Source organism: Homarus americanus, unplaced genomic scaffold (assembly GCF_018991925.1).
Source record: "Homarus americanus isolate GMGI-L3 unplaced genomic scaffold, GMGI_Hamer_2.0 scaffold14467, whole genome shotgun sequence".
Classification (NCBI taxonomy): Eukaryota; Metazoa; Arthropoda; class Malacostraca; order Decapoda; family Nephropidae; genus Homarus; species Homarus americanus.
The window spans coordinates 8,845,311-8,867,854 of record NW_024733734.1 but is presented as its reverse complement, the minus strand read 5'-3'; the positions used below and the strand labels follow the sequence as shown (position 1 = coordinate 8,867,854).

The following is a 22,544-nucleotide window of genomic DNA, read 5'->3' as shown; positions in this document are numbered from 1 at the left end:
AAAGTTGCTAAGCTTGTTCCACTCGTCCACCACCCTATTTGTGAACCAGTTCCTTCCTATCTCCCTCCTAAACCTAAACTTATCCAACTTGAATCCGTTGCTCCGAGTCCTATCCTGCTCGGATATTATAAGAACTTTATCTATATCCCCTTTATTGATTCTTTTCACCCACTTAAATACTTCTATCATATCTCCCCGCACTCTTCGTCTTTCTAGGGAATGCAAGTTTAGTTTCTTTAACCTATCCTGATATGGAAGGTTTCTAAGTCCCGGAATCACTTTTGTCATTCTTCGCTGCACCGACTCTAGTGAATTTATATCCATTCTATAATAGGGGCACCAGAACTGAACCGCATAATCGAGGTGCGGCCTGACTAGCGCAAGATATAGTTGCAATAAGACCTCTGCACTCTTATAACTTACACTTCTGGTTATAAAACCCAATACAAAGATATAAAACCCAACACCTAGATATAAAACCCAATACTAAGTAACTGTGTAGTGAATAAGACTAAAAGAACCGACCAAAGTGCAGAGTAGTGGACTAGGCTGGTTAGTAGGTCACCACCCAGTCTGTCTACTCCCATTTTCGTCTATTTCCCTTTAGGTTAGATTAGCTCATCATTAACTGACACTTCGGGAATATGTACCATTTTAAGAATAGACAAAGGAAGTAGACAAAGTGGGCATAAACCGGTCTGTGGTCACAACGGAGGCCTTACTGCATGGGGACACAAGATTCTGTACTGAGGTCACGGTTCCTTTGGTCCTTTTGCCTTCCTAATACTGACCACACTTTCCACGGCTATTGACCCTTGACCTCGGGGTGACCTGCATTATCACAGACATAACGAGGGGGCTTCATCTTGACTGCACTGAACATCACTTGATCACGGATACACCTCAACACGCTGCAGTTTTATCTAATCATTGTGGACAGTATGAGATAGAGGAAGAGGGGAGGGGGGTGGATGAGGCTGTAGACTGTGGGAGGGCAGGTTGAGCTGTGAGTGGGTGATGGCGGTGAGGGCGTCGTGTGTAGAGTGAAACATCAGGTCTCTAGTGATGGCGTCCAGTGTCCCGCACCTGCTTAGGGTCCTCTCCACGCCATCTATAAGACAATATTCTTGATGATGATAATAATAATAATTCACATTGGTTAAAGAAGAACATAAGCAAAAAAGGAAATTGCATTAGTCTTATTGACCCATACAACACATCTCTGTTTACACCCAACCCTTATCACTCAAATATCTGTCCAACCTTCTCTACGAGTTGAGTTACTGATGGGTTTTGGTAACTTGTTCCACAACTCTGTTAACAAAACAATGTTTGCCTAATTCTAAACCTGTTCAATTTAAAACTATTGCTACGTGTTTGCTCCTGGTTTAATAATTATATCACCTTAATCTAACCTCATTTTCCACTTACACACTTGGATCTTATCGCCCCTCATTCTACATCCCAGAGAATGAGTTTTATTAATCTGTACCTACATTCAAGGTTCCTAATGCCTGTGATCATTCATCCCATTGGGGTCATTATTACTATATCTTAGTTGTTTGTGTGGTATATTTAGCACTGGTGAACTGTTAGTTTGGGTATCGGGTCACCTGAAAAGGTCGGATCACCCTCTGTATCTATGGTCACTTCTGGTGGGGTCATCTTAACTACACCTCATCTCAGCCATTTACTAGTCCTCAACTGTCTCAACACCTTCCTCAAACCTAACCAAAGCTAATCTGACCTGACCTAACCTAATCTGATCTAAACTCACCCTAAAACTGATATAACCTGGCCTCAACTCAACCTAGCTCAAATTAATCTTCACTAACAAAGCATATAATTCAACTTTTAAGTGGTGAGTGACTTACCAGTGGCACCAGCAAGGCAGAGCTTGATGCCAGCATCTCTCAGATCCTTGTGCAGCTGTGTGAGGACTCTGGCCCCCATAGTGTCCACGAAGGTCACTCCGCTCATCTCCAGTACCATCCACTGTACCTCCTGTAAAACACACATACACACTGTTATCACTGTACTGCTTGACACACACATACACACTGTTATCACTGTACTGCTTGTAACACACACACACACACACTTAGGTTAGGTTAGATTGAGTTTGGTTGGGTTAGGTTATCTATAGTTACTCTTAAGCACTTATATAATTCTACCAGCTGTGGCGTTCATTAATAGTTAAATGTGTAGAATCAATTCACAGGGTGTACCGGGAGCGCAAGGCAGGCAGCACTGGGGTGTATGCCGGTGTCCGGGTGTGAAGTAGGTGTCAGCGGTGTTGTTAGTGTCCCTGGGTCCACCACTTGTTTGAGTTTCTCCTTGTCGAGAGATCCATTACTGACAGAGCCTTGGATGGGTGAAATCTCGTCATCAAGTATCGTCTCCTGAGTCTTACTGTTGCTCACTTGACACTCACTGATGCTTGCTACACTGGGCTGAGGGAATCGGTAGTTATTATCAACAGTATGTGAGTTATGCGTGGATGGCTGTGAAATTGCAAGAGCCTTTGATGACATTCGGCGAGATTGAGATTATTCTAAAATATCAGGCACTGCTGTTAACCTACCTAAACATGAGCTTCTTCGAAACATTATTACATTATTTAGATTAGGTAGGTTAGTATGGTTCAATAAACATTCTAAAATATCAGGTACTGCTGTTAACCTTCCTAAACTTGAGCGTCCCTTAAACATTATAACATTATTTAGGTAGGTTACTATGGTTCAATAAATTATATAATGTTCCCAATCGCGGCAAACGTCAACAAAGGCGCTCATGATTTTACACCCTATACGGACTACCTAAATTTGGACAGCTATATTGATTTTACGGACTAAAATTGAACTGAAGAGAATGAACAACACCACTGACCAAGCGTGGATAAATGGTAGGTTCTGGGGATTCGTTGTGGTTTTGTAGGTGGTCTAGTCTGGCGGTGATGAGGGCTGCCAGGTCTAGTCCAGTTACGGAGACCAGCTTGGACCTGAAGTATTTTATATTAGCGAAGTGAAGAGCTCCACCGAATTGGAAGATGCGTACCCCAGCCACCTCCTCCGCCTGTACACAGATCACACCAAAATGTTACCGTATTTTTATCCAAGTGTGTAATTAGATAATGCAATTTAAGACTCAATTGTTTTAATCTCTGGAGAAACTTAATGGCAATCAGGAGGTACTATTGTGTGGTAGCATTCTTGTCATGTATTTAATCATCAGGGGAAATAAGCTGGGGGGGGGGTAATCTTTGTCATCTAAAACTTACAAGCTGATATTTAGTCAGGTCAAGATACACGTCAGTATAGGGGACGTGGCCGAGACGTGCAGTGGGCGGGCACTGGTTACGGGCCAGGAGCACCAACAGAGACATGCCAACACCCGCCATCAGCCCATAGTCAATGTCGACGATAACGGAGACGGAAAAGGTGACGACCCAGATGAGGGCGTCTAGCTTGGACGTCGCCCAAAGCGCCGCCAGGTCGTGGAACTGAAGGAACAGCCCCTTGAGTGACACCACGATGATGGTCGACAACACGCACTGTAACACATTGTAATAATTCATTGTAACAACAGCACACTATAACAACACATTGTAACGGCACACATTAACAACACACTGTAATAACAACACACTGAAACACAACACACTAACCACAACATAGTGTACTAACACAACACTACTCTGTAGTAAGTGTTCTTGTAAAAATTTCACACTCAAGTGGGTGTTTGGACAAGTCATGACTCATCCCTCACACGGTATGGGAGGCTGTCCTGGCCTCCTGGAATGCATAAGGAGCTGAACAAACCCAACAAAGAGACTCAATTATATATAATGATGGTTTATCAGATTTTGTTAAATTTTTTTTTGTATGTATGGCACCTTGAATGTGTTCATAAAACACAAACATTAATGATGACATCCTGTCAGTTTAGCTCTTTTTTTTTGGGGGGGGCATTTCAGGAGGACCTGCAAGTACAATACACACAGGTGAACCTCTTACATTGGGGAGTGTCTCGAAGACTGGCCCGATGAACAGCAGGACGATGAGGATGAACAAGCAGGAGATGAAGGAGGTGATGAGGGTGACACCGCCCACCGCCTCTTGGATGAGTGACCGAGACATTGCAGCCGCCATCGGCCCGCACGAGAAGAAAGACCCGAACAGGTTACTCGCACCCTGCAACAGTAACCAACACCTTGCAACAATGATCAAATCCTGCAGTTATAATAAGTGTATTACAATATTTATCAACACTGCTTCAATAATAAACATTGTGCAACGATTATTCAATTACTGCAAAAGCATCATAACGTCCCTCAAGACTGATTTGATCTACATACATTTGTCAGCCACAGCACCAGAAAGTTTTACCTGGGAGTAAAGTTCCTGTTTGGCGTCTACAGTGTAGCCCTGACGCTTGGCGAAGATCTTGGCCATGGAGAAGGTAGTGGTGTAGCTGATGACCCCAATGATGAAGGCGTCCATGGCCACCCGAGACAGCAGCTCTAGTGGAGGCTCGGAGGGACTTGGCAGCCTACAGGTAACAGGAGACACTATGAATGACTAACTTTAGATACATTATTAATACATCCCTTATTTATGATAGTGTTGTGTATTTCTAAGTAAAGTTTTTGATGTCTTAATTCTCAGTCTCTTTCTTGTTCATTGTCTCATAAACAACGGAACCCAAGGGGACTACCAACTTCATTCGAGGGAGAAGTATTGTGGTAAAACTCGGCTGTGACCACCAAGGAGCAATACAGTGACGTGTGTGTATGTGAGAGGAAGAGAGATTCACCCACCCAGTAGGAATCTCTCCGACGACTTGCACGTGGTAGGTGTTGCTGAGGTTAGCGAGGTAGGACACAGCCGTCCCAGTCACCACAACCAACAACTCGATGGGGATTGGCAGCCTCGTGTACTTCTTCACTCGTGGCTGAGGAAAACAAAATCTACCAGTGACACAAGTTTCCTGAGATAGATCACTTGAAGAATCGATACCCCAGCTTATTGCATCTGAAGAATAGGTACCCCAGTTTATTGCATTTGAAGATTAACCATGCTAACTTTAACCCTTTGAGTATTTTTTTCCCAGGGATTAGCCCACCTGGGCACAGGTCATGACCCACATCGGGGTCTGGGGGGCGAAAATGTACTTCAGTAATAATAATAGTAAAAAAATGATAAAAAAATAAAAAATAATACCTGTAGCTATAATTTGAGAACTTTGTACGGCAATAGTTTAAACAATTTACCTTAATTATCAGTAATTTATATTCTACGTGTTCACAACTTGCTTTGTAACCAATGAATTTTTCTTCTGGATAAACTTTTGAAATTGTATTTTTTTTTTAATGTTGTACATGTTAAAATTATTTTCAAGGCAGTGTAACTTCAAGGGGATAAGTGATGTTTGTGGCAACTTGGGGATGTGTGAGGCTCTTAAGAGCTATCTGTGTCTCTGAGGAGGCTGATTGATTCTCCCCTAAGATCTACATGATGCTTCTAGGGGGCTTATAAGTAGCTAGTTGTGTACAGCTAGTAAGGGCTATGTGATGAAACTAAAGGCTGTCTGTCACTGCTAGGGACAGTGATGCTGCCAAGGGCTGGGTGCCGAGGCTTATCCGAGCCCCCTACTATAGAGATAGGCGAGACACGTCGACCAAGGTACACTGGTAGCCTTGCATGATCCAGGTTGGGTGACCTTTATGGGACCCTGTGTACACAGGTTGTAGTACCATAAGGGCAACCTAACCTAGCAGTAACCTGGTGTCAATCATTACAATAAATATTTGTAGAGTAACTTAATGTGTCGTATAAATGAAAAAAAAATACTTCTTTTTCTTTGTTTATAATTATCCTAATAAAAAAGTTGAAAACAAAAGGGTTCCAAAGGTAAAATGATAAGAACCAATTTTTATACTTTCCCGAAAAGTAGAAAATCTACGTCACCGGAAAGTAGATACTTACGATCTTTTGAGAATTAGAAAAATCCTAAGATATTTTTTCTCTTAAGTTCGAACTTACGACAATGAGAAAGATCGTAAGTAATTTTTTCTCTTAAGTTCGAACTTACGACAATTAAAAAGATCGTAAATTCGGATTCTCAAAAGATCGTAAGTATCTACTTTTCGGGAAAGTAGATTATATACTGTACTTTTCGGGAAAGTAGATTATCGACTTTTGGTAAAATATTACCTAATTTTCTGAATTAAATTATCATAGAAAACGGGAAATTTGTATAACGGAAAATGGGAAATATCTACTTTCTGGGAAAGTTGGTTATCTACTTTCCCGAAAAGTAGATTATCTACTTTTCGGGAAAGCAGATTATCGACTTTTCGGGGAATTAGATTATCGACTTTTGGTAAAATATTACCTAATTTTCTGAATTAGATTATCATAGAAAACGGGAAATTTGTATAACAGAAAATGGGAAATATCTACTTTCTGGGAAAGTTGGTTATCTACTTATCATAGAAAACGGGAAATTTATATCATAGAAAATGGGAAATATCTACTTTCTGTGAAAGTTGGTTATCTACTTTCCCGAAAAGTAGATTATCTACTTTTCGGGAAAGTAGATTATCGACTTTTCGGGGAAGTAGATTATCGACTTTTGGTAAAATATTACCTAATTTTCTGAATTAGATTATCATAGAAAACGGGAAATTTGTATAACAGAAAATGGGAAATATCTACTTTCTGGGAAAGTTGGTTATCTACTTATCATAGAAAATGGGAAATTTATATCATAGAAAATGGGAAATATCTACTTTCTGGGAAAGTTGGTTATCTACTCTCCCGAAAAGTAGATTATCTACTTTTCGGGAAAGTAGATTATCGACTTTTCGGGGAAGTAGATTATTGACTTTTGGTAAAATATTACCAAAAACAGTATTTAAGACTCCCACCTTAAGGATCTCGTTGTTAAAGATAAGAATAACCATGAATAAGGCAGAGAGACCCATGACCATAGGATTGGCCGATGTCAGACGAGTCACCACTTCCTTGTACGTCTGAAACCACAGTAAATCGAATGAATAACTGTAAATTAATTATACTTCAACTTCAAAATAAATAAAACATTCAATCACGTATAGATTAACCACATCTTATTAACCCTTAATATTAACCTAATCTAATAATGATAACATAATCTTATCTTACAGTGAGGGGAGGCAGTGTGTGTGTGAACATAGGGTGTATTAGTGTGGTCGTGCTGAGTAGTAATGGAGTGTTGTGGAACAAAGGCGTTACTCACACAATAACATGGATGACTCATAAAGGCGTCACTCACTATAACATGGATGACTCATAAACACACTCGTCACTCACAATAACATGGATGACTCATAAACACACTCACGTAGATGAGCCTGAAGGGGCCGTTGAAGCGAGGGACGGAGATGCCGAAGAGGTACTTGACTTGTGAGGTGACGACATGTACTGCGACGCCCGTAGTGAAACCCGAGATGAGCATGTCTGAGAGAAACATACTGAACACCTCCCCGAGCTGCACCACCGCCAGCAACACCTGTAAAAAATAATAAAAACAAAATAAATAAAATAAATAGATAAGTAAATAAGTAAAAAAATAAAAAATAAAAATCCTCTTAATAATGGTGGTCAAAAACAAGTTATTGCACAATTCAATAAAAAAAAATCTTTTCTTCAATCCAACAGTATGCAGGTAGATCTCCTGCGAACATCCTGTTATTCATGGCTTGTAAACCATAGGCGGGGAGTAATAGTTAAAAACTTTGGGGCGCGCTGTGTCCGAAAGTACAATACCTTAGACGTAGAAGGACTTGGGATACGTAAGAATGGTCGTCTCTCTCGTAAAGCTCGGCAATAAACTTGAAATAAGCGAAGGAGCACAAACAACAACCTACCTCCACCACGGCCATTGTGAGACTGGTCAATGAAATTATTAATTACCCAGGCTGCTTACTCTGAAAAAATCAAATGGGATTGGTTGAAAAAAATTTGCGTGAAGATATTGATACCTCATTGGTCACGACTGGGTGACGTCAGTCAACTTTGCGCATGCGTGATACGCAGATAACATCTCAGACGATGACTGAAAACTACTTAAAATCAATTCAATTCAATTGTGTCGCTATTATCCATTTCCGCCATGTATATATCTGGTTCAAAATGCTCAGAATAGCGAGATCTAAATGTTTCAGTAGTTTATAACTTTCGGGGAAGCTATGTCCGAAAGCAAAATAATAGTCATTTGTACAAGTAATTTTACAGATATCAAATTGCAGACAACAGATCCTTATTCAGCATGTTCAGGAGTACATATATTAAGATTTTGAACGAAAGTGGTCTTTGGTCATGAGATTAACTCACCTCCCACATACCCACAGCAAAGGCCACCACAGCGCTCACTTGCTGGGGGGTGTAGGTGGTGTTGGTGAGGGTAGCCGCCGTGGTAGTAGCGGTGTGATCAAGAAACTCCAGCGTGGTGTTGGAAAGTGTTAGAGACGTTGGCTTCTCCGAGGACAGCTCCCCCACCACCTTCGCCATCATCAGACAGGCTACAGAGAACGTCCCTGAAACAGCGACATAAAAAAATTGGACCTATGAAATTCGGGATTCTAAAGTGGGGAAAAACTCTAAAATTCGGATGATATCGCAGGCCTGAATCTTAAATTTATATAATACAGTCATTAAGTTTATTTACTTGTAGTTAATCCATTTTCCTATTATGCTGTACTTATATGTACTATTCACGTAATTTCTATTAGTTTCCAAAAAAAATCGAATCAATCTGAAATCCGGAAAGGACCAGGTAGGCTACCATATTAAATAATTGGTTGAAGGTGTGTGACCAGCTAACATACAAGGAGGAACTAACCCATTGATACGTGGCGGGAGGTGCCGAGGCAGATGTACATCAAGACGGGGAAGAAAGCCATGTATAGACCAGTGATGGGCGGGAGGCCACCTAAAAGCGCGTAGGCCATACCTGCCAGAGACATCGATAACCATGTCATTCACTAGACCAACAGAGGTGCCACTCTTGATGCATGGGAGTTAATTTACCGTGTTAACAAGGGAATGTATTTGTTAGTTGTGTGTTAAAGGAATGTATTTGTTAGTTATGTGTTACAAGGGAATGTAATTTTTTACAAGGTTATTATTTGTTAGGTATGACTTAAGAGCATAATATATATTTTTAACGGGTGTGATATATTAGTTATGTGTATGTTAACAGTGCTTTTGGAATAGGCCTTAAAGCAGACCATTGTTTACAGTCCAAGACACATACCCCCCAACTATGACTTACAGTAGTAAAAAGAAACATTACTGTTTTATACAAATGTCAATAACAGCTATCTTGTCTTTACCTTGTGGGATGTGCATAATGCCGACGGTGATGCCGCCGACCACGTCACCAAAGAGGTTGGCACGCAGATTGTAGGCGGGCAGCCAGCCGAGGATGGGCACCCGCTTCACCACCGAGCGCCACACACACCCACGGGAGCATCGCCAACCTTCCCACACACGTTGTCTCACTTGAGCCCGCCACCCTGTAAAGTCATGTTCTTGATATCTCGTATTATGTATGAGTAGATGTGAGAATACAAATTATACTTTATTTAGAAAAGTAAAGTGACGGTGATAATGGACGCCCCCTTTCCAGCCATTACCGTATCTGGCGGTCAAAGTGTGGTGGTGGTAGGGTGGGTCATCCTTGCAAGGCGCTGACGGTTCCTATACAGTAAACACAGCAAGGTCACCAGACAGCCACTGCAATGTCTGTCTAGCGGCTAACCTATTATATTAACAGCAGTACGTGACTTTCCCAGCCCAGACAGGTGCTGTTTAACGTCGGGTAGCCTTCACCTGTTGTGCTTCTAATGGTGTTTATATGCCCTCACACACACACACACACACATTGCAACACTAGAAACCCGCGCAACAGTGAGGGTGGGCCACACTTACCTGGACCACAGTGAGGGTGGACCACACATATCTGGACCCCGGTGAGGATGGGCCACACCTACCTAGACCACAGTGAGGGTGGGCCACACTTACCTGGACCACAGTGAGGGTGGGCCACACATCTGGACCCCGGTGAGGGTAGGTCACACCTACCTGGACTACAGTGAGGGTGGGCCACACCTACCTGAAATATAGTGAAGATGTGCCACACCTACCTGAACCACAGTGACGGTGGGCCACACCTACCTGGACTACAGTGAGGGTGGGCCACACATCTGGACCCCGGTGAGGGTAGGTCACACCTACCTGGACCACAGTGAAGATGGCCCACACCTACCTAGACCACAGCGAGTGGGCCACACTTACCTGGCTTTTGAGAGGCGACATAATTGTATTTGTAGCAGCGGTGGGCCACAGTGAGGGTGGGCCGCACCACATGGACCTCGCCGGGGTCATCGTGTCCCATACAGGTAGTTGTGGTCGGTGGTGTCTGGTACCCCCTCATATCACTGCTGGACCTGGAGCATCGATCATTAGAACTCAACATACAGGGTTAGGGGGATCACCTGAAGATTAGACACACCCTAGCTTACTTCAATTGATGATTAAACGCCCTAACACTACCTAGGCGGATTAGGTTAGGTTAAATTAGCGTTAGGTTAGCATTAGGATGGTTAACTCTCCAGATGAAAAATGCTGGGGTGTCTACTCTTCAGTTGTTTCGATAGAGAATAGATAAAAGTGCAGTACCTCTTATTTCACTAATAAGAAATTCACTACTACAGATCAAAATATTATCATCATCCTGTTATAATGGTTGTATGACGTTTGGACCAGAGTGGCTATAACCTAACCTAACCATGGCCACGGTAAACATCCAGTGGCTGTTAAAACAACAATCGTGACGTCGCGTTGGTCTCACCGTGTAAAAAATAATGGAAAATCAGTTAAACACGCTGGTGAGTGAGAGAAACATAGCTATTATTATAATTATTATTATATTACTAAGAATTCATTCGCAGGCATTATCCGGGTTCAAGGGTTCAAGGCTTCGCTTCCCGCTTCATTGTATATCTTTCCCAAAGTTTCTCAACGGCTCTCTTAAAAAACAAAACAAGTTTTCCTATTATCTTTGGTGATAAGGTAGACCAACTGTTTATACACATTATAAATTATTAACAGCTATATACTTTACTATACAACGGCAGAAATATATAGTACCATTATGTGAGATAATGGTCACTAATTATCAGCCCGTATTGTATCTAAAGGGTGAAGGAGTGACGGGGGATGGGTCTGAGGTGAAGGAGGGCGTGACGGGGAGGACTGGGGTGAAGGAAGGAGTGACGGGGAAGGAGGGGGTGGCGGGAATGACTGGGGTGAAGGAGGGAATGGCGGGAAGGACTGGGGTGAAGGAGGGAAGGACTGGGGTGGAGCGCGGCAGTGACGGTGTTACCAGGTGCGTCACTTACCGTGGTCTCCAGGTGAGGGACTGGATCAATAAATGCAGTAGTGGTGGTGGTGACAGTGGCAGTAGTATAATGGTGGTGGTAGTGGTGGTAGTGTAGTGGTGGTAGTGGTAGAAGTGAGTGGTGGTAGTTTAACAGTTAAGGGTTTTCACTTTATTTTCTATTTATTTCTCTCCTTTATTCTTTAATTCCACTTTCTTACTCTGAATTATTCTAGTTTCTTGTTCCTTACACCTTTAACCCTTAATCTTACTCTGTCGTAGAGAGAGAGAGAGAGAGAGAGGGGGGGGATGGGGTGAGGAACGTAGAATCGGGGAGGAGAGGAGAATAAGGGAAGACTGAGAGAAACAATAATCGTGGAATAGGAATAACATGCAATCACACAGACACTAATATTATGTGATAGTTGTTTAGTTGGTCATGATTCACAGTGTATTTGTGATATATATTCTACCCCATACTATTGATGACATTTCATAACGTTGCCTGTATTAATTGAACAATTTAAGGATTGACAATTGCACTCACAGCAACCTAATTTCTAGCTACTTCACAGAGGAACACGTATCACTAAACCTAACCTAACCTTATGTGAGCTGATAGAACTTAGCCTCCCGACCCGACCTAACTTAACCTAATCCATTTTAACCTGACCTAACACAACCCAGCGTATCTTAACGTAACCTAATTCAACCCAACGTATCTTAATTAACCTAACCTAATTTAACCCAACCTATTGTAATTTAACTTAACCAAGACTAAACAGTACTTAACCTTAAACCCTGCTTGTTCAGTCAGACAGTAGTGCAGGGAAGTGTCACAACTAAATCTGACAGTATACGGGAAGTGTCATAAGTTATCCTGACAGTAGTATATAAGGGAAGTGTCACAACTCCTGACAGTAGTATATAGGGGAAGTGTCACAACTAAAATACGACAGCAATGAAGTGAAAAAGGCGAAGGAACTTGCAAAGCGAGTCAATAAGTCGATGTAAACTACACTCACCCGTCCAGGAATTTTCCACTGGAACGCCGCGGCCGACCGCATCAATCATGTTCAGAAAGCCGTGTAGGATAACACTTCACCCCCCCCCCTCTCTCTCATCTTTAATTCTTCCACTTCAACACATGTAAATTTCCACGTTCATTAAATATTCATAAAGACGGGATATATTTTGAGCCCTTGTGGTACTACATGATCGCTTTATGTCCAGTAAAGGATAACACACTATGCTGTTATGGTACCAGAGTTTCGGCCCCCTATGATGTACCAACAGACCAGTGTTCACTCTCCCAGCCGATACGGTCCTAACAGCAGTGATAGGGTACGACAACGGGAGGCTTGGTTGCACTCGCCTTACAGGGTCGCTCGATGGCGCCACACTGACTACTACAACCACCACCACCACCACCTCCTCCACTACCACCACCACCACCACCACCACCACCTCCTCCACTACCACCACCACCTCAACACAACACTTACTGTCTACCACACAAAACTACCACGCAACACCACTTCCCTTATGTCAATTGCAGTGCGTGCGTGTGTCGCAACTGATAACTGGTATTTATTAACAAACACTATCTCAGTAAATCAATTTGGTAAAAAACCTCTTACTTCTGTTATACGCAACAAAATAGATAAATACAGACAGACAGACAGACAGATGCACAGACACAATACACGAATCATTGACGCCATGCAGCAATAACTCCCGGAAGTTGATTCAATTGTATTAAATCACAAGAAAAAGAAGGCGGTGGGTGATTTACCGTCTAAACTAGCCAACCACTCTGTAGTTTTAATTCATATAAGATCACATGAAAATAATACACTCTAAAGCTACTTGACAGGGTTTTAAGTGGTTTAATAGTGCGTAATAAGCTGGGGTGACTAATCTTCACATGATCCACAATTCTTCCTACTGGTTTGTTATTAAACGTTTATATTACTTATTAATGGAGGTGTCTTAAGGATGAGGATGGCGGTGAGGAGAAAATGGCTCCTTCATGACTCTGTTCTGGTATCATAAGGCTCTCCTCATATAAGCTTGGTCTTGATGGAGTGAGGTTGCATAAGACCATTAACTTAATAAAGACTGTTCAACACTACTCCACTCACTGACGCTACACACTCACATAATTCACTTTATACTCACGAACTCACATGCACACCCACACTACACACTCACATACACTACCTCCATACCTGACTCAATACACTCACACATACTCACACACTCACACCCCTACACCTCACACTCCCAGACCACTACTCCCCTACACACTCACACATACACTACACTCACAGACACTACTCACACATACACTACACTCACACACACACTACACTCACACATATACTACACACTACACTCACAGACACTACACTCACACACACACTACACTCACACATATACTACAAACTACACTCACAGACACTACTCACACACACACACACACACATACACTACACTCACACACACACACTACACACACACACACACTCACACACACACTACTCACACACATACACTACTCACACATACACTACACTCACACATACACTACACTCACACATATACTACACACACACACACTACACTCACACATATACTACACACTACACTCACAGACACTACTCACACACATACACTACACTCACACATACACTACACACTACACTCAAAGACACTACTCACACACATACACTACACTCACACATACACTACACACTACACTCACACATATACTACATACTACACTAACACATACTGTACACTACACACGCACACTACACTCACATTATACTTTCGCACACTGACAGACTACTGTGCTGTACTACACACGGTGTCACATGACAAATACTGTTACAAACCCAGATAGTCTATCTGGCCTATCTGAGATATTACTTCTTAAAAAAATAATATTTTTGATAATAGTAGTATCACCACCACCATTACTACTACAAGTTTTTTTTTTATGGCCTCCACCCTCCCTTCACAACCATACTTTCACCTGCATTTTATTACCTAGCTGCCCCTATCATAGGCTAGTTTCACAATGAGCTGTCACGACACGAGACAAAAACATCAACTGTCATGTCTGGTGCTGACTGGCTGCACTTGTCGGGGCCAGCCACTCAAATTCCATACTCCAAAGGGTGAAGAAGCTGCCATGCAGAGGTTGATCTCACTCGTGCAGGAAAGGAGGGCAGTTTATGACTTCACTCTGAAGGATCACAGCAATAAAGTTGTGGATAAGCTTTCGTTGAAAATTTGAAATGATCTGAATATCACAGGTAGTGCCTTTCCACGTGCTTTTTTTTTTACTAAAAATAATACCATATTGCAACTGCCCCTTCTTCGTCGGTAAACATACTGACTGGCCACGTGAGCTGTGTCGTCCCGCCAGTGAATTCAATCTCCACTCCCCAGACACGACGTTTTGTTGTGTCGTGGCCAGACAGTCGTGCCGTAACAGCTTATTGTGAAACCAACTTAACGAGCCGGTCAGTGAAGAGGATAAAAGTAAATTATCTAACCTAACTGAGTTGGCTACGCTGCAGATCTATGCGGCATTCCGTGACTTCCTCATAACCCATGTCTGTGTTTGATTTATAGAATTACTGCACACAGAGGTCTCACTGGTACCCATGCAAGTCCAATTAGTGAAACAGCGTCGTTTAATGCGCTACCAAAAGAAACATTTTAAGAACATTGAGGGTCTCTTGTTCAATTTATGAGACCAATATATTAATAAAGAAATAAAGCATCCCCAACTCATGTCTGCATGCAGCCACCTCGCAGCACCATGTTTACATCAATAACATGTACAGTATAAAAGATTTTGTTAAAGTGTATTTTATTCTGTTGTGGATATGGCAAAAGTATTTATTTTATTTAATTGACGTATAATACGTTTGTGGAAGAAATAAATAACGGTATTCTTTTAGATTTACCATCTTTCTCGCGACCTAAAATAATACGACCATAATGCTGTATAACATTATATCAACATAATTCACGGTCACAATTAATACGTGTGTTATTAATCCTAGTGTGACTGTTCATGCACATATACTTTTCACAATTTCACGTTACTGTATAAAAACACATGCCCTTGTGTAGTTAGTTAAATGATGGATATTAGCACTGCTTAACGAAATGGTATATTACATAAATAAAAATAAACACACACGCACATCGTGAGAGAAGTCGATGATGGATGGACACACACATGTAACTCACAGTACAGTCCGTGCGTTGTTTTGAACCACTTCAGGATTGACGTGGGTAGCGCGGCTGAGGATCGATGTGGTCACCTCGGGATGGCCCGCTTCACTGAGCTCTTGATTTGAGTCTGGGCCTTATATACGGATGCAAGTGATCCGTTGTGATGCACCTGATAACACGATGGTAGCTAGTACAAGCACGTGGGTATCCCCTGGTTACCTGTCAGTCACTGCAGGGGTAAATTGGTCAATGTTTATGTACTGCGCACATCATTGTCATTCCTAAAAACCCCATTTAATTCATATTACGCTATATAACATTCAAATCCACCGTTCAAACCATTAAAATTGCTAGTGTCCTCATTGGTAATGTTCCCGGTGTTCGTGACCCTAACGACCCGGAACGGTTAAAACTCTCCTCACCACCAGCACCAGTCCTCACGCCACCTGCCGACGTCGCCTCGCCACCCTCACACGCCGCCACGCCTGCAGCCAAGGTCCAAGCTGTAGGGACACGGACGGCGAAGGTGAAACGACCGCATCCCCTGATTCTGCCGAATTTGTTGCCACTGACTGTGACGCCCAAGGAGTTTGCCAAGCTTCAAGACTCGTGTGCCACTCTGAAGCGGGTAAGGGAGAAGGTGACTTCCGGGGAGGAGGATCAGGTGAGAGATGGGTCGGTTTATAAGTTTGTTTCTATTAATGGGGTGTTACACAGGTCTTGTGTTTCATCCAAGCGACCAGCCAAAGTAGGTCGGGTTTTACTTGTTGTCCCTGCTGTTTGTCGGAGTAACATTCTCTCTGTAGCTCACAAGAGCTCTCTTGTAAGTCACTGTTCTCGTAGGAAAACTTATAGGAAGGTTGCTGATCAGTTTTACTGGCCAGGTATGGGAGCGGATATTAGAGCTTTTTGTAGGAGTTGTGATCACTGCCCACGTATGTCCGCCAAGGGTAGAGTCCGTCCTGTTTCACTTGAACCCTTACCCGTCATTGCAGAACCATCTTCTCGGGTAGCCATAGATTTTGTTGGACCGTTCTCACCCCCTTCCTCTAAGAAGCCTAAATTACATCCAGCTAATTTGTTAAAGCAATATAATTGCAGGACCCACATTGCTCGTGTCCTTGACGACGTCCCCAAGCTGGAGTTAGTCGAGGCACTACCCTGCAAGAGTTCCTGTGAAGTTCGGACGCCAGAGTCTGGTGATCTCGGTTCCTAGTTGCTGCCAACACCTGACGAGATAGAAGAATCCTCTACGACTGGAAATAGGCCCAAACTTAAACTTGGACTGAAGTGGACCCCACGTGCAGTTCCTTGATACGGCCTTACGTTTTGGACATCAAGTTACCACCTATTCTTTTATGTGACCCTTCTTTATTGTGCAATGTGTATTTAAGGATTTGTTGTAAGATGATTATGCTTTGTGTACTAATCTTAAGTTTTAATCTACCTTACAGTAGATTTTTGTTGGGGGAGCTGTGTAAGGGCGGAAACGATCTTCCTGCTGTTTACCGCTGCTAACTCGCTCGTTTGCTGGTGCAGACGACACTTAGGGCGGTTGGACAGAGGTGAGAACGGCAGCGACCCTCTGGGTCACTGGCAGATTCAACCCAAGCTGCCATACAGTCACTATCTAGCTACCCCGCTGTCCGTCAAATTCTGGCTGTGATCTCATCATAGGTCCTGGACTCGTGGGCTGTGTTCCCAGACCTTCACCTATCGACTATCAATTCTCTGGTCATCTACCACTACCGCATACCACGACTGCCATTTCATCTCATTCCGTCTGTGCCCCGGTGTTCTGCCATTTCAAGACGTCGCTCAAGTGTGGAGTTGAATGGACGCTTCCCTACCCTGAGTGTGCATCACCGTGTTCCAGAACCTTCCCCCAGGGCCACTGCCGTAGGAAATATCTGTTCATTGTTTGATTCTATCAGTTGTTGACTCCCATTAATTGTTTGATTCTATTAATTGTTTGACTCCATTAACTGTTGACTTGACGTAAAACCGTATAAGATTTTAATAAACATGTAATTGTAAAATCAAACTAGTCATTGTCTACCAAAGTAACCATTGTGCAACCTCATCCTTACATGTTCACTATAACACCACCACATGTTCACTATAACACTACTACATGTTCACTATAACACCACTACATGTTCACTATAACACCACCACATATTCACTATAACACTACCACATGTTCACTATAACACTACCACATGTTCACTATAACACTACCACATGTTCACTATAACACTACCACATGTTCACTATAACACCACCACACGTTCACTATAACACCACCACACGTTCACTGTAACACCACCACACGTTCACTGTAACACCACCACACGTTCACTGTAACACCACCACACGTTCACTGCAACACCACCACACGTTCACTGTAACACCACCACACGTTCACTGTAACACCACCACACGTTCACTATAACACCACCACATGTTCACTATAACACCACCACATGTTCACTATACCACCACCACATGTTCACTATACCACCACCACATGTTCACTATACCACCACATGTTCACTATAACACTACCACATGTTCACTATAACACTACCACATGTTCACTATAACACTACCACATGTTCACTATAACACTACCACATGTTCACTATAACACTACCACATGTTCACTATAACAACACCACATGTTCACTATAACACTACCACATGTTCACTATAACACTACCACATGTTCATTATAACACTACCACATGATCACTATAACACTACTACATGTTCACTATAACACCACCACATACTGTAGTTCTTCCTGCCTGCTATTCAAAAGCTCCTCCCTACTTCTCACAAGAATGTGGTGGTCGAGTGGATAGTGCTCGCCTTCTGTTCCATGGGTTGGTAGTTCAATCCCACATGCACTCCCAGTTCATCCAGCTGTAAGTGGTGTACTTAAGTTACAACTTGGGGAAGTGAACATGGTCAAGTGCAGTACCAGTCATGCTTCCTCCTTGAGTACAAAAGACACTGCATATAGTAAAGTGTGCTATATTCACACTGTTAGCTAATGGGCTGCCATGCCGATGAAACCCACTTTCACTTTTCACCTCTCACAAGCTCTTCTTAAATGTCAAAAACTCCACCCTGCCTTTCACAAGCTCTCCTTGTTTCTCCAGGTTCTCAAAAGATCTCACAAGCACTCTTGGTGTTCAAAAATTTTCCTTATCTTGTCTTTCACATCTTACCTGCCTCCCTGAGGTTTCAAATAACATTAGCTACTCCTCACCAAGCCTCCCTTCCTTTCATAAAATATTTCTGCTTCTCACCAGCACTCTAATACTTTCCCATCTTCCCTAGCTCTCCTAAGTCCTTCCAACCTCTCATAGTTCCTCCCTGCCTCTGAGTGCTTCCTCTTGGCCATAAAGTCTACCTGCCTCTCTTAAATATATTCTGCCCCTCCTTAAACTTTCTGTAAGCACTCTCTGCTGCTCACAAGCCCTTCCTGCCTCTCAAAACATGCCTATTCACAATTCCTTACAGGGGAGGATCCAGGAATATCAAAAGGAGGGGGTGCAAGAAGTTGTGGGTGTGGGAACATAGCGAGCGCAGCAAGCCCACCCAGCTGGGGATGTTTGGGGGGGACATAAGAACATAAGAATGGAGGAAACTGCAGCGGGCCTATTGGCCCATACTGGGCAGTCCCGTTTACACCCAACCCCTATTGCTCATATAAGCATCCAACCTATGTTTGAAGCTATTCAGCGTATTCGAGTTAATGATGATATTTGGCAACTTGTTCCATTCATCCACAACTCTGTTTCCAAACCAGTGTTTACCTATTTCACGCCTAAATCTAAATTTGTCTAATTTAAAACCATTGTTACGAGTTCGCTCCTGGTTGGATAGTTTGAGTACCTTTGTAATGTCCCCTTTGTTTAGCCCTGACTTCCACTTATACACCTCTATCAGGTCGCCCCTCGCTCGACGTCTCTCGAGGGAGTGCAAATTAAGATGCTTTAACCTGTCTCTATACTCAAGATTCCTAATGCCCGGGATTAGTCTTGTAATTCTCCTCTGAATTCTTTCCAATGATTCTATATCCATTCAGTAATACGGTGACCAGAACTGAACTGCGTAATCCAGGTGTGGTCTCACAGGAGCAAGATACAGGTTCAGGATGACTTCGCTAGTCTTGTAACTAACACTCCTTTGTATGAACCCAAGTACTTTATTAGCCTTGTTGCGAGCAAAAACACGGTGTGAGCTCCCCCTGAAATTTTTTGTTAATTAGACAAATATCATGGGTATTTGAGGCCATTTGAAGCCATGTGCATTTAATATTAAGAGATATTCTGAAGTCAATAGTAAATGCTTTTTACTATACGAAAATACCTGAGTACAATACTGCATTCAAGAAAAAGTATTGGAATTTTCTGGTGAAAAGGGGGATCCGCCCTTCCCTTGCATAGAAGTGAGGATCACCCTTTATGACAAATTTACTTGGATGAACTACTGATTTACCTGTACTGTGCAGTACAGTACAGTACTTCAAATTGTTAAGGTTGGATAGAGCTCCAGGCATGTTCACTACTTTACAGTATTTCCCAGTTAGTCAGAATCTTCAAAAACTAGAATTTGCCGTCACCCAGAATTTTTTTTTTTTTAATTTTCCAAGAAAAAATCTCTATTCTAGGCATGCAAACGAATTCCTGAGAGATTGCATCATGCACCAACACATGCCAAGCATGTAGGTTAGTAGGCTGAGTGCTTGAGAATTACGATTGGTCACTACTCTCATATGACTGCATGGGATGCCAACGATTGGCTGATGTATCTTGCAGCCTATCTCCTCAAACTCTAGCACCGCTGATTTCGCATACGATCTGTGTTTTGCAGTATTGTATATACTGTACCAGGATACAATCTGCCAAGAATACTGATAAAGCAGTGCTAAGACATAAAAAGTAATTACAGTTACATACACTGTACTATACATTCAGTAAGTGTGAAATTGTAGTATGTACAGTACTGTACTTAGCATAGTGGGCAGTGTATGACTACTGTAGGCTAGTTCACAGAGGGTATATGTATATTACATACAGTGTGTACAATCCCTCCTTCATGGAGGGAAAGGAGAGTAACAGTTAGCACCAGCTGCCACAGTAGCTGGTACTTAACAGGACAAAGGCAGGCCATCCTGTATCATCATTATCGTCATTTGACCTGCCTGCCTCAGAAGCTCAAGATGACAGCATCTGCTGGTGAGTACAGTATAGTATGTACATTAGTAGCTATATTTTGTTTACAGTAAACCCAGGGCCGGATTAAGACCCTTCGAGGCCCTAAGCACTTAAAAGATTTTGGTGCCCCCCCCCCATATATATGTAATTCAAAATATAAACAATAATAAACCATAAAATAAAATGTTATTTTTCGAAATTAAACAAAATTTACAGTCAGATGGAAAATAATGTTTATTTTTGTATACGTCCACTTTATTTATAGTTGAAAAGTTTTCTCCTACTTTTTTTAATTGCAAAGTCTTTGATCAGATCCTCAAAATTAGTCTTATGTAACACATCTGCTTCTATACTTAGTAGAGATAAGGCATCCAGCCTGCCGGGCAACACAAGAACGTTCACGTGAGCCTCCGTGGACCATGGGGCAGTTACCAGATCCTAATTTTGTTGTATATCATTAACTTCTATAATTACTATTTATTATTATTATTGTATATATATGTATTTATTTTTTTCATTTAATGTGTGGGCCTCTTTTTGTGAACCCTGGTTCAGCTGCACCATTTGCAGTTTTGCACCATATGGTCCATGGTAAATCCGGCTATGGAAAATTTCTGTGGTGCCCCCTTCCCTTGATGCCCTAAGCACATGCTTATTTTGCTTAATGGTTAATCCAGCCCTGAGTAAACCCATGATAACTCAGAATACTGTACAAGGGGCTCTAACCATTCCGAGTTATCAAGGCACTTTCCTCCTGGTCTTTCGTACCACCCCAATACTGTACCCAACTTTTTGGCCAAAACAACCAACCATAATCAGAAAACTTGCACAAAAATTAACACTTACCAGCACTGCAGGTGAAGGATGATGATATTCAAGCTTGTGGTGCCATATGGTAGATTTCAGACGTGATGGGGGGGCTCACTGCACACTATATACAGTACAATTCTGTATTGTAAGAACTTACCACACCAACTTTAAAGGTTATTGTTCACTTAAATACTACTGTACATGTATACTGGTAAAATTTTCAATGAGGATGGAATAGCACTTTACACAAAATACGTAAAGCGACTGCGGGTGGGAATCATCTCACGGCCTGCCAACACGTATGAGCGGCCGACCAGGCACAACCTGCCACGCATCCTGCGTTGATCACACGTGTCATGCCATTCCGAGATTGTCTCATCGTATCTCGGAATATTGTGAGTTATGTAAAAAAATAATTAAAAAATAATTAATTTGCAGTTGAAACTTTTACTACCATTCCTAGTTACGTATATACTCGTCTATAACCCCCCCTCGTTTAGCGATCGACCCTGATTTTTTGACCAAGAAATCGTTAATTTACGATATTCCTCGTTTATAGTTTGACCCATGTTTTTGAGGATAATGGAACAACAAAATCTTCACTAAAAACTCTCTACGTCCTATAAACTGAGGCTCGCTGTGCATGAAACACGAGTGCCGAAGGCAAATTGTTTCCCATTTATTATTTCGTCACTTTACACTGAAACGCGGGTAGTTTCAACAAAAATATTGTATATTTCCATTCAAGTATTTATTCAAGTCCATAAGGAGGGAATATTTTGTAATACAACAGTTTTTTAACTAGACCATTCGAAAAGC

At 42.2% G+C, this 22,544-nt stretch overlaps 1 protein-coding gene across 4 annotated transcripts; it reads right to left on the bottom strand.

Annotated features, from left to right (window-relative positions):
• Positions 1–280: 280 nt before the first annotated feature.
• On the bottom strand, positions 281–15,853 carry LOC121870003 (solute carrier family 26 member 6-like). 4 transcript variants are annotated; one of them, XM_042371699.1, is made up of 15 exons: positions 15,700–15,853; positions 10,344–10,495; positions 9,380–9,562; positions 8,887–8,997; positions 8,379–8,581; positions 7,387–7,554; positions 6,932–7,036; positions 4,820–4,953; positions 4,389–4,551; positions 4,017–4,193; positions 3,281–3,553; positions 2,890–3,075; positions 2,229–2,453; positions 1,875–2,004; positions 281–1,111 (listed from the first exon to the last, which is right to left on the bottom strand). In XM_042371699.1, exons 2-15 carry the CDS (start codon positions 10,480–10,482, stop codon positions 924–926), a joined length of 2,385 nt encoding a protein of 794 aa, XP_042227633.1. In that variant the 5' UTR covers positions 10,483–10,495; positions 15,700–15,853; the 3' UTR covers positions 281–923. The 4 variants fall into 4 exon arrangements, with proteins under 4 accessions (XP_042227633.1, XP_042227632.1, XP_042227634.1 ...); XM_042371698.1 differs by lacking the exon at positions 15,700–15,853 and adding an exon at positions 15,654–15,672; XM_042371700.1 differs by lacking the exon at positions 15,700–15,853 and adding an exon at positions 12,453–12,838.
• Positions 15,854–22,544: the final 6,691 nt, after the last annotated feature.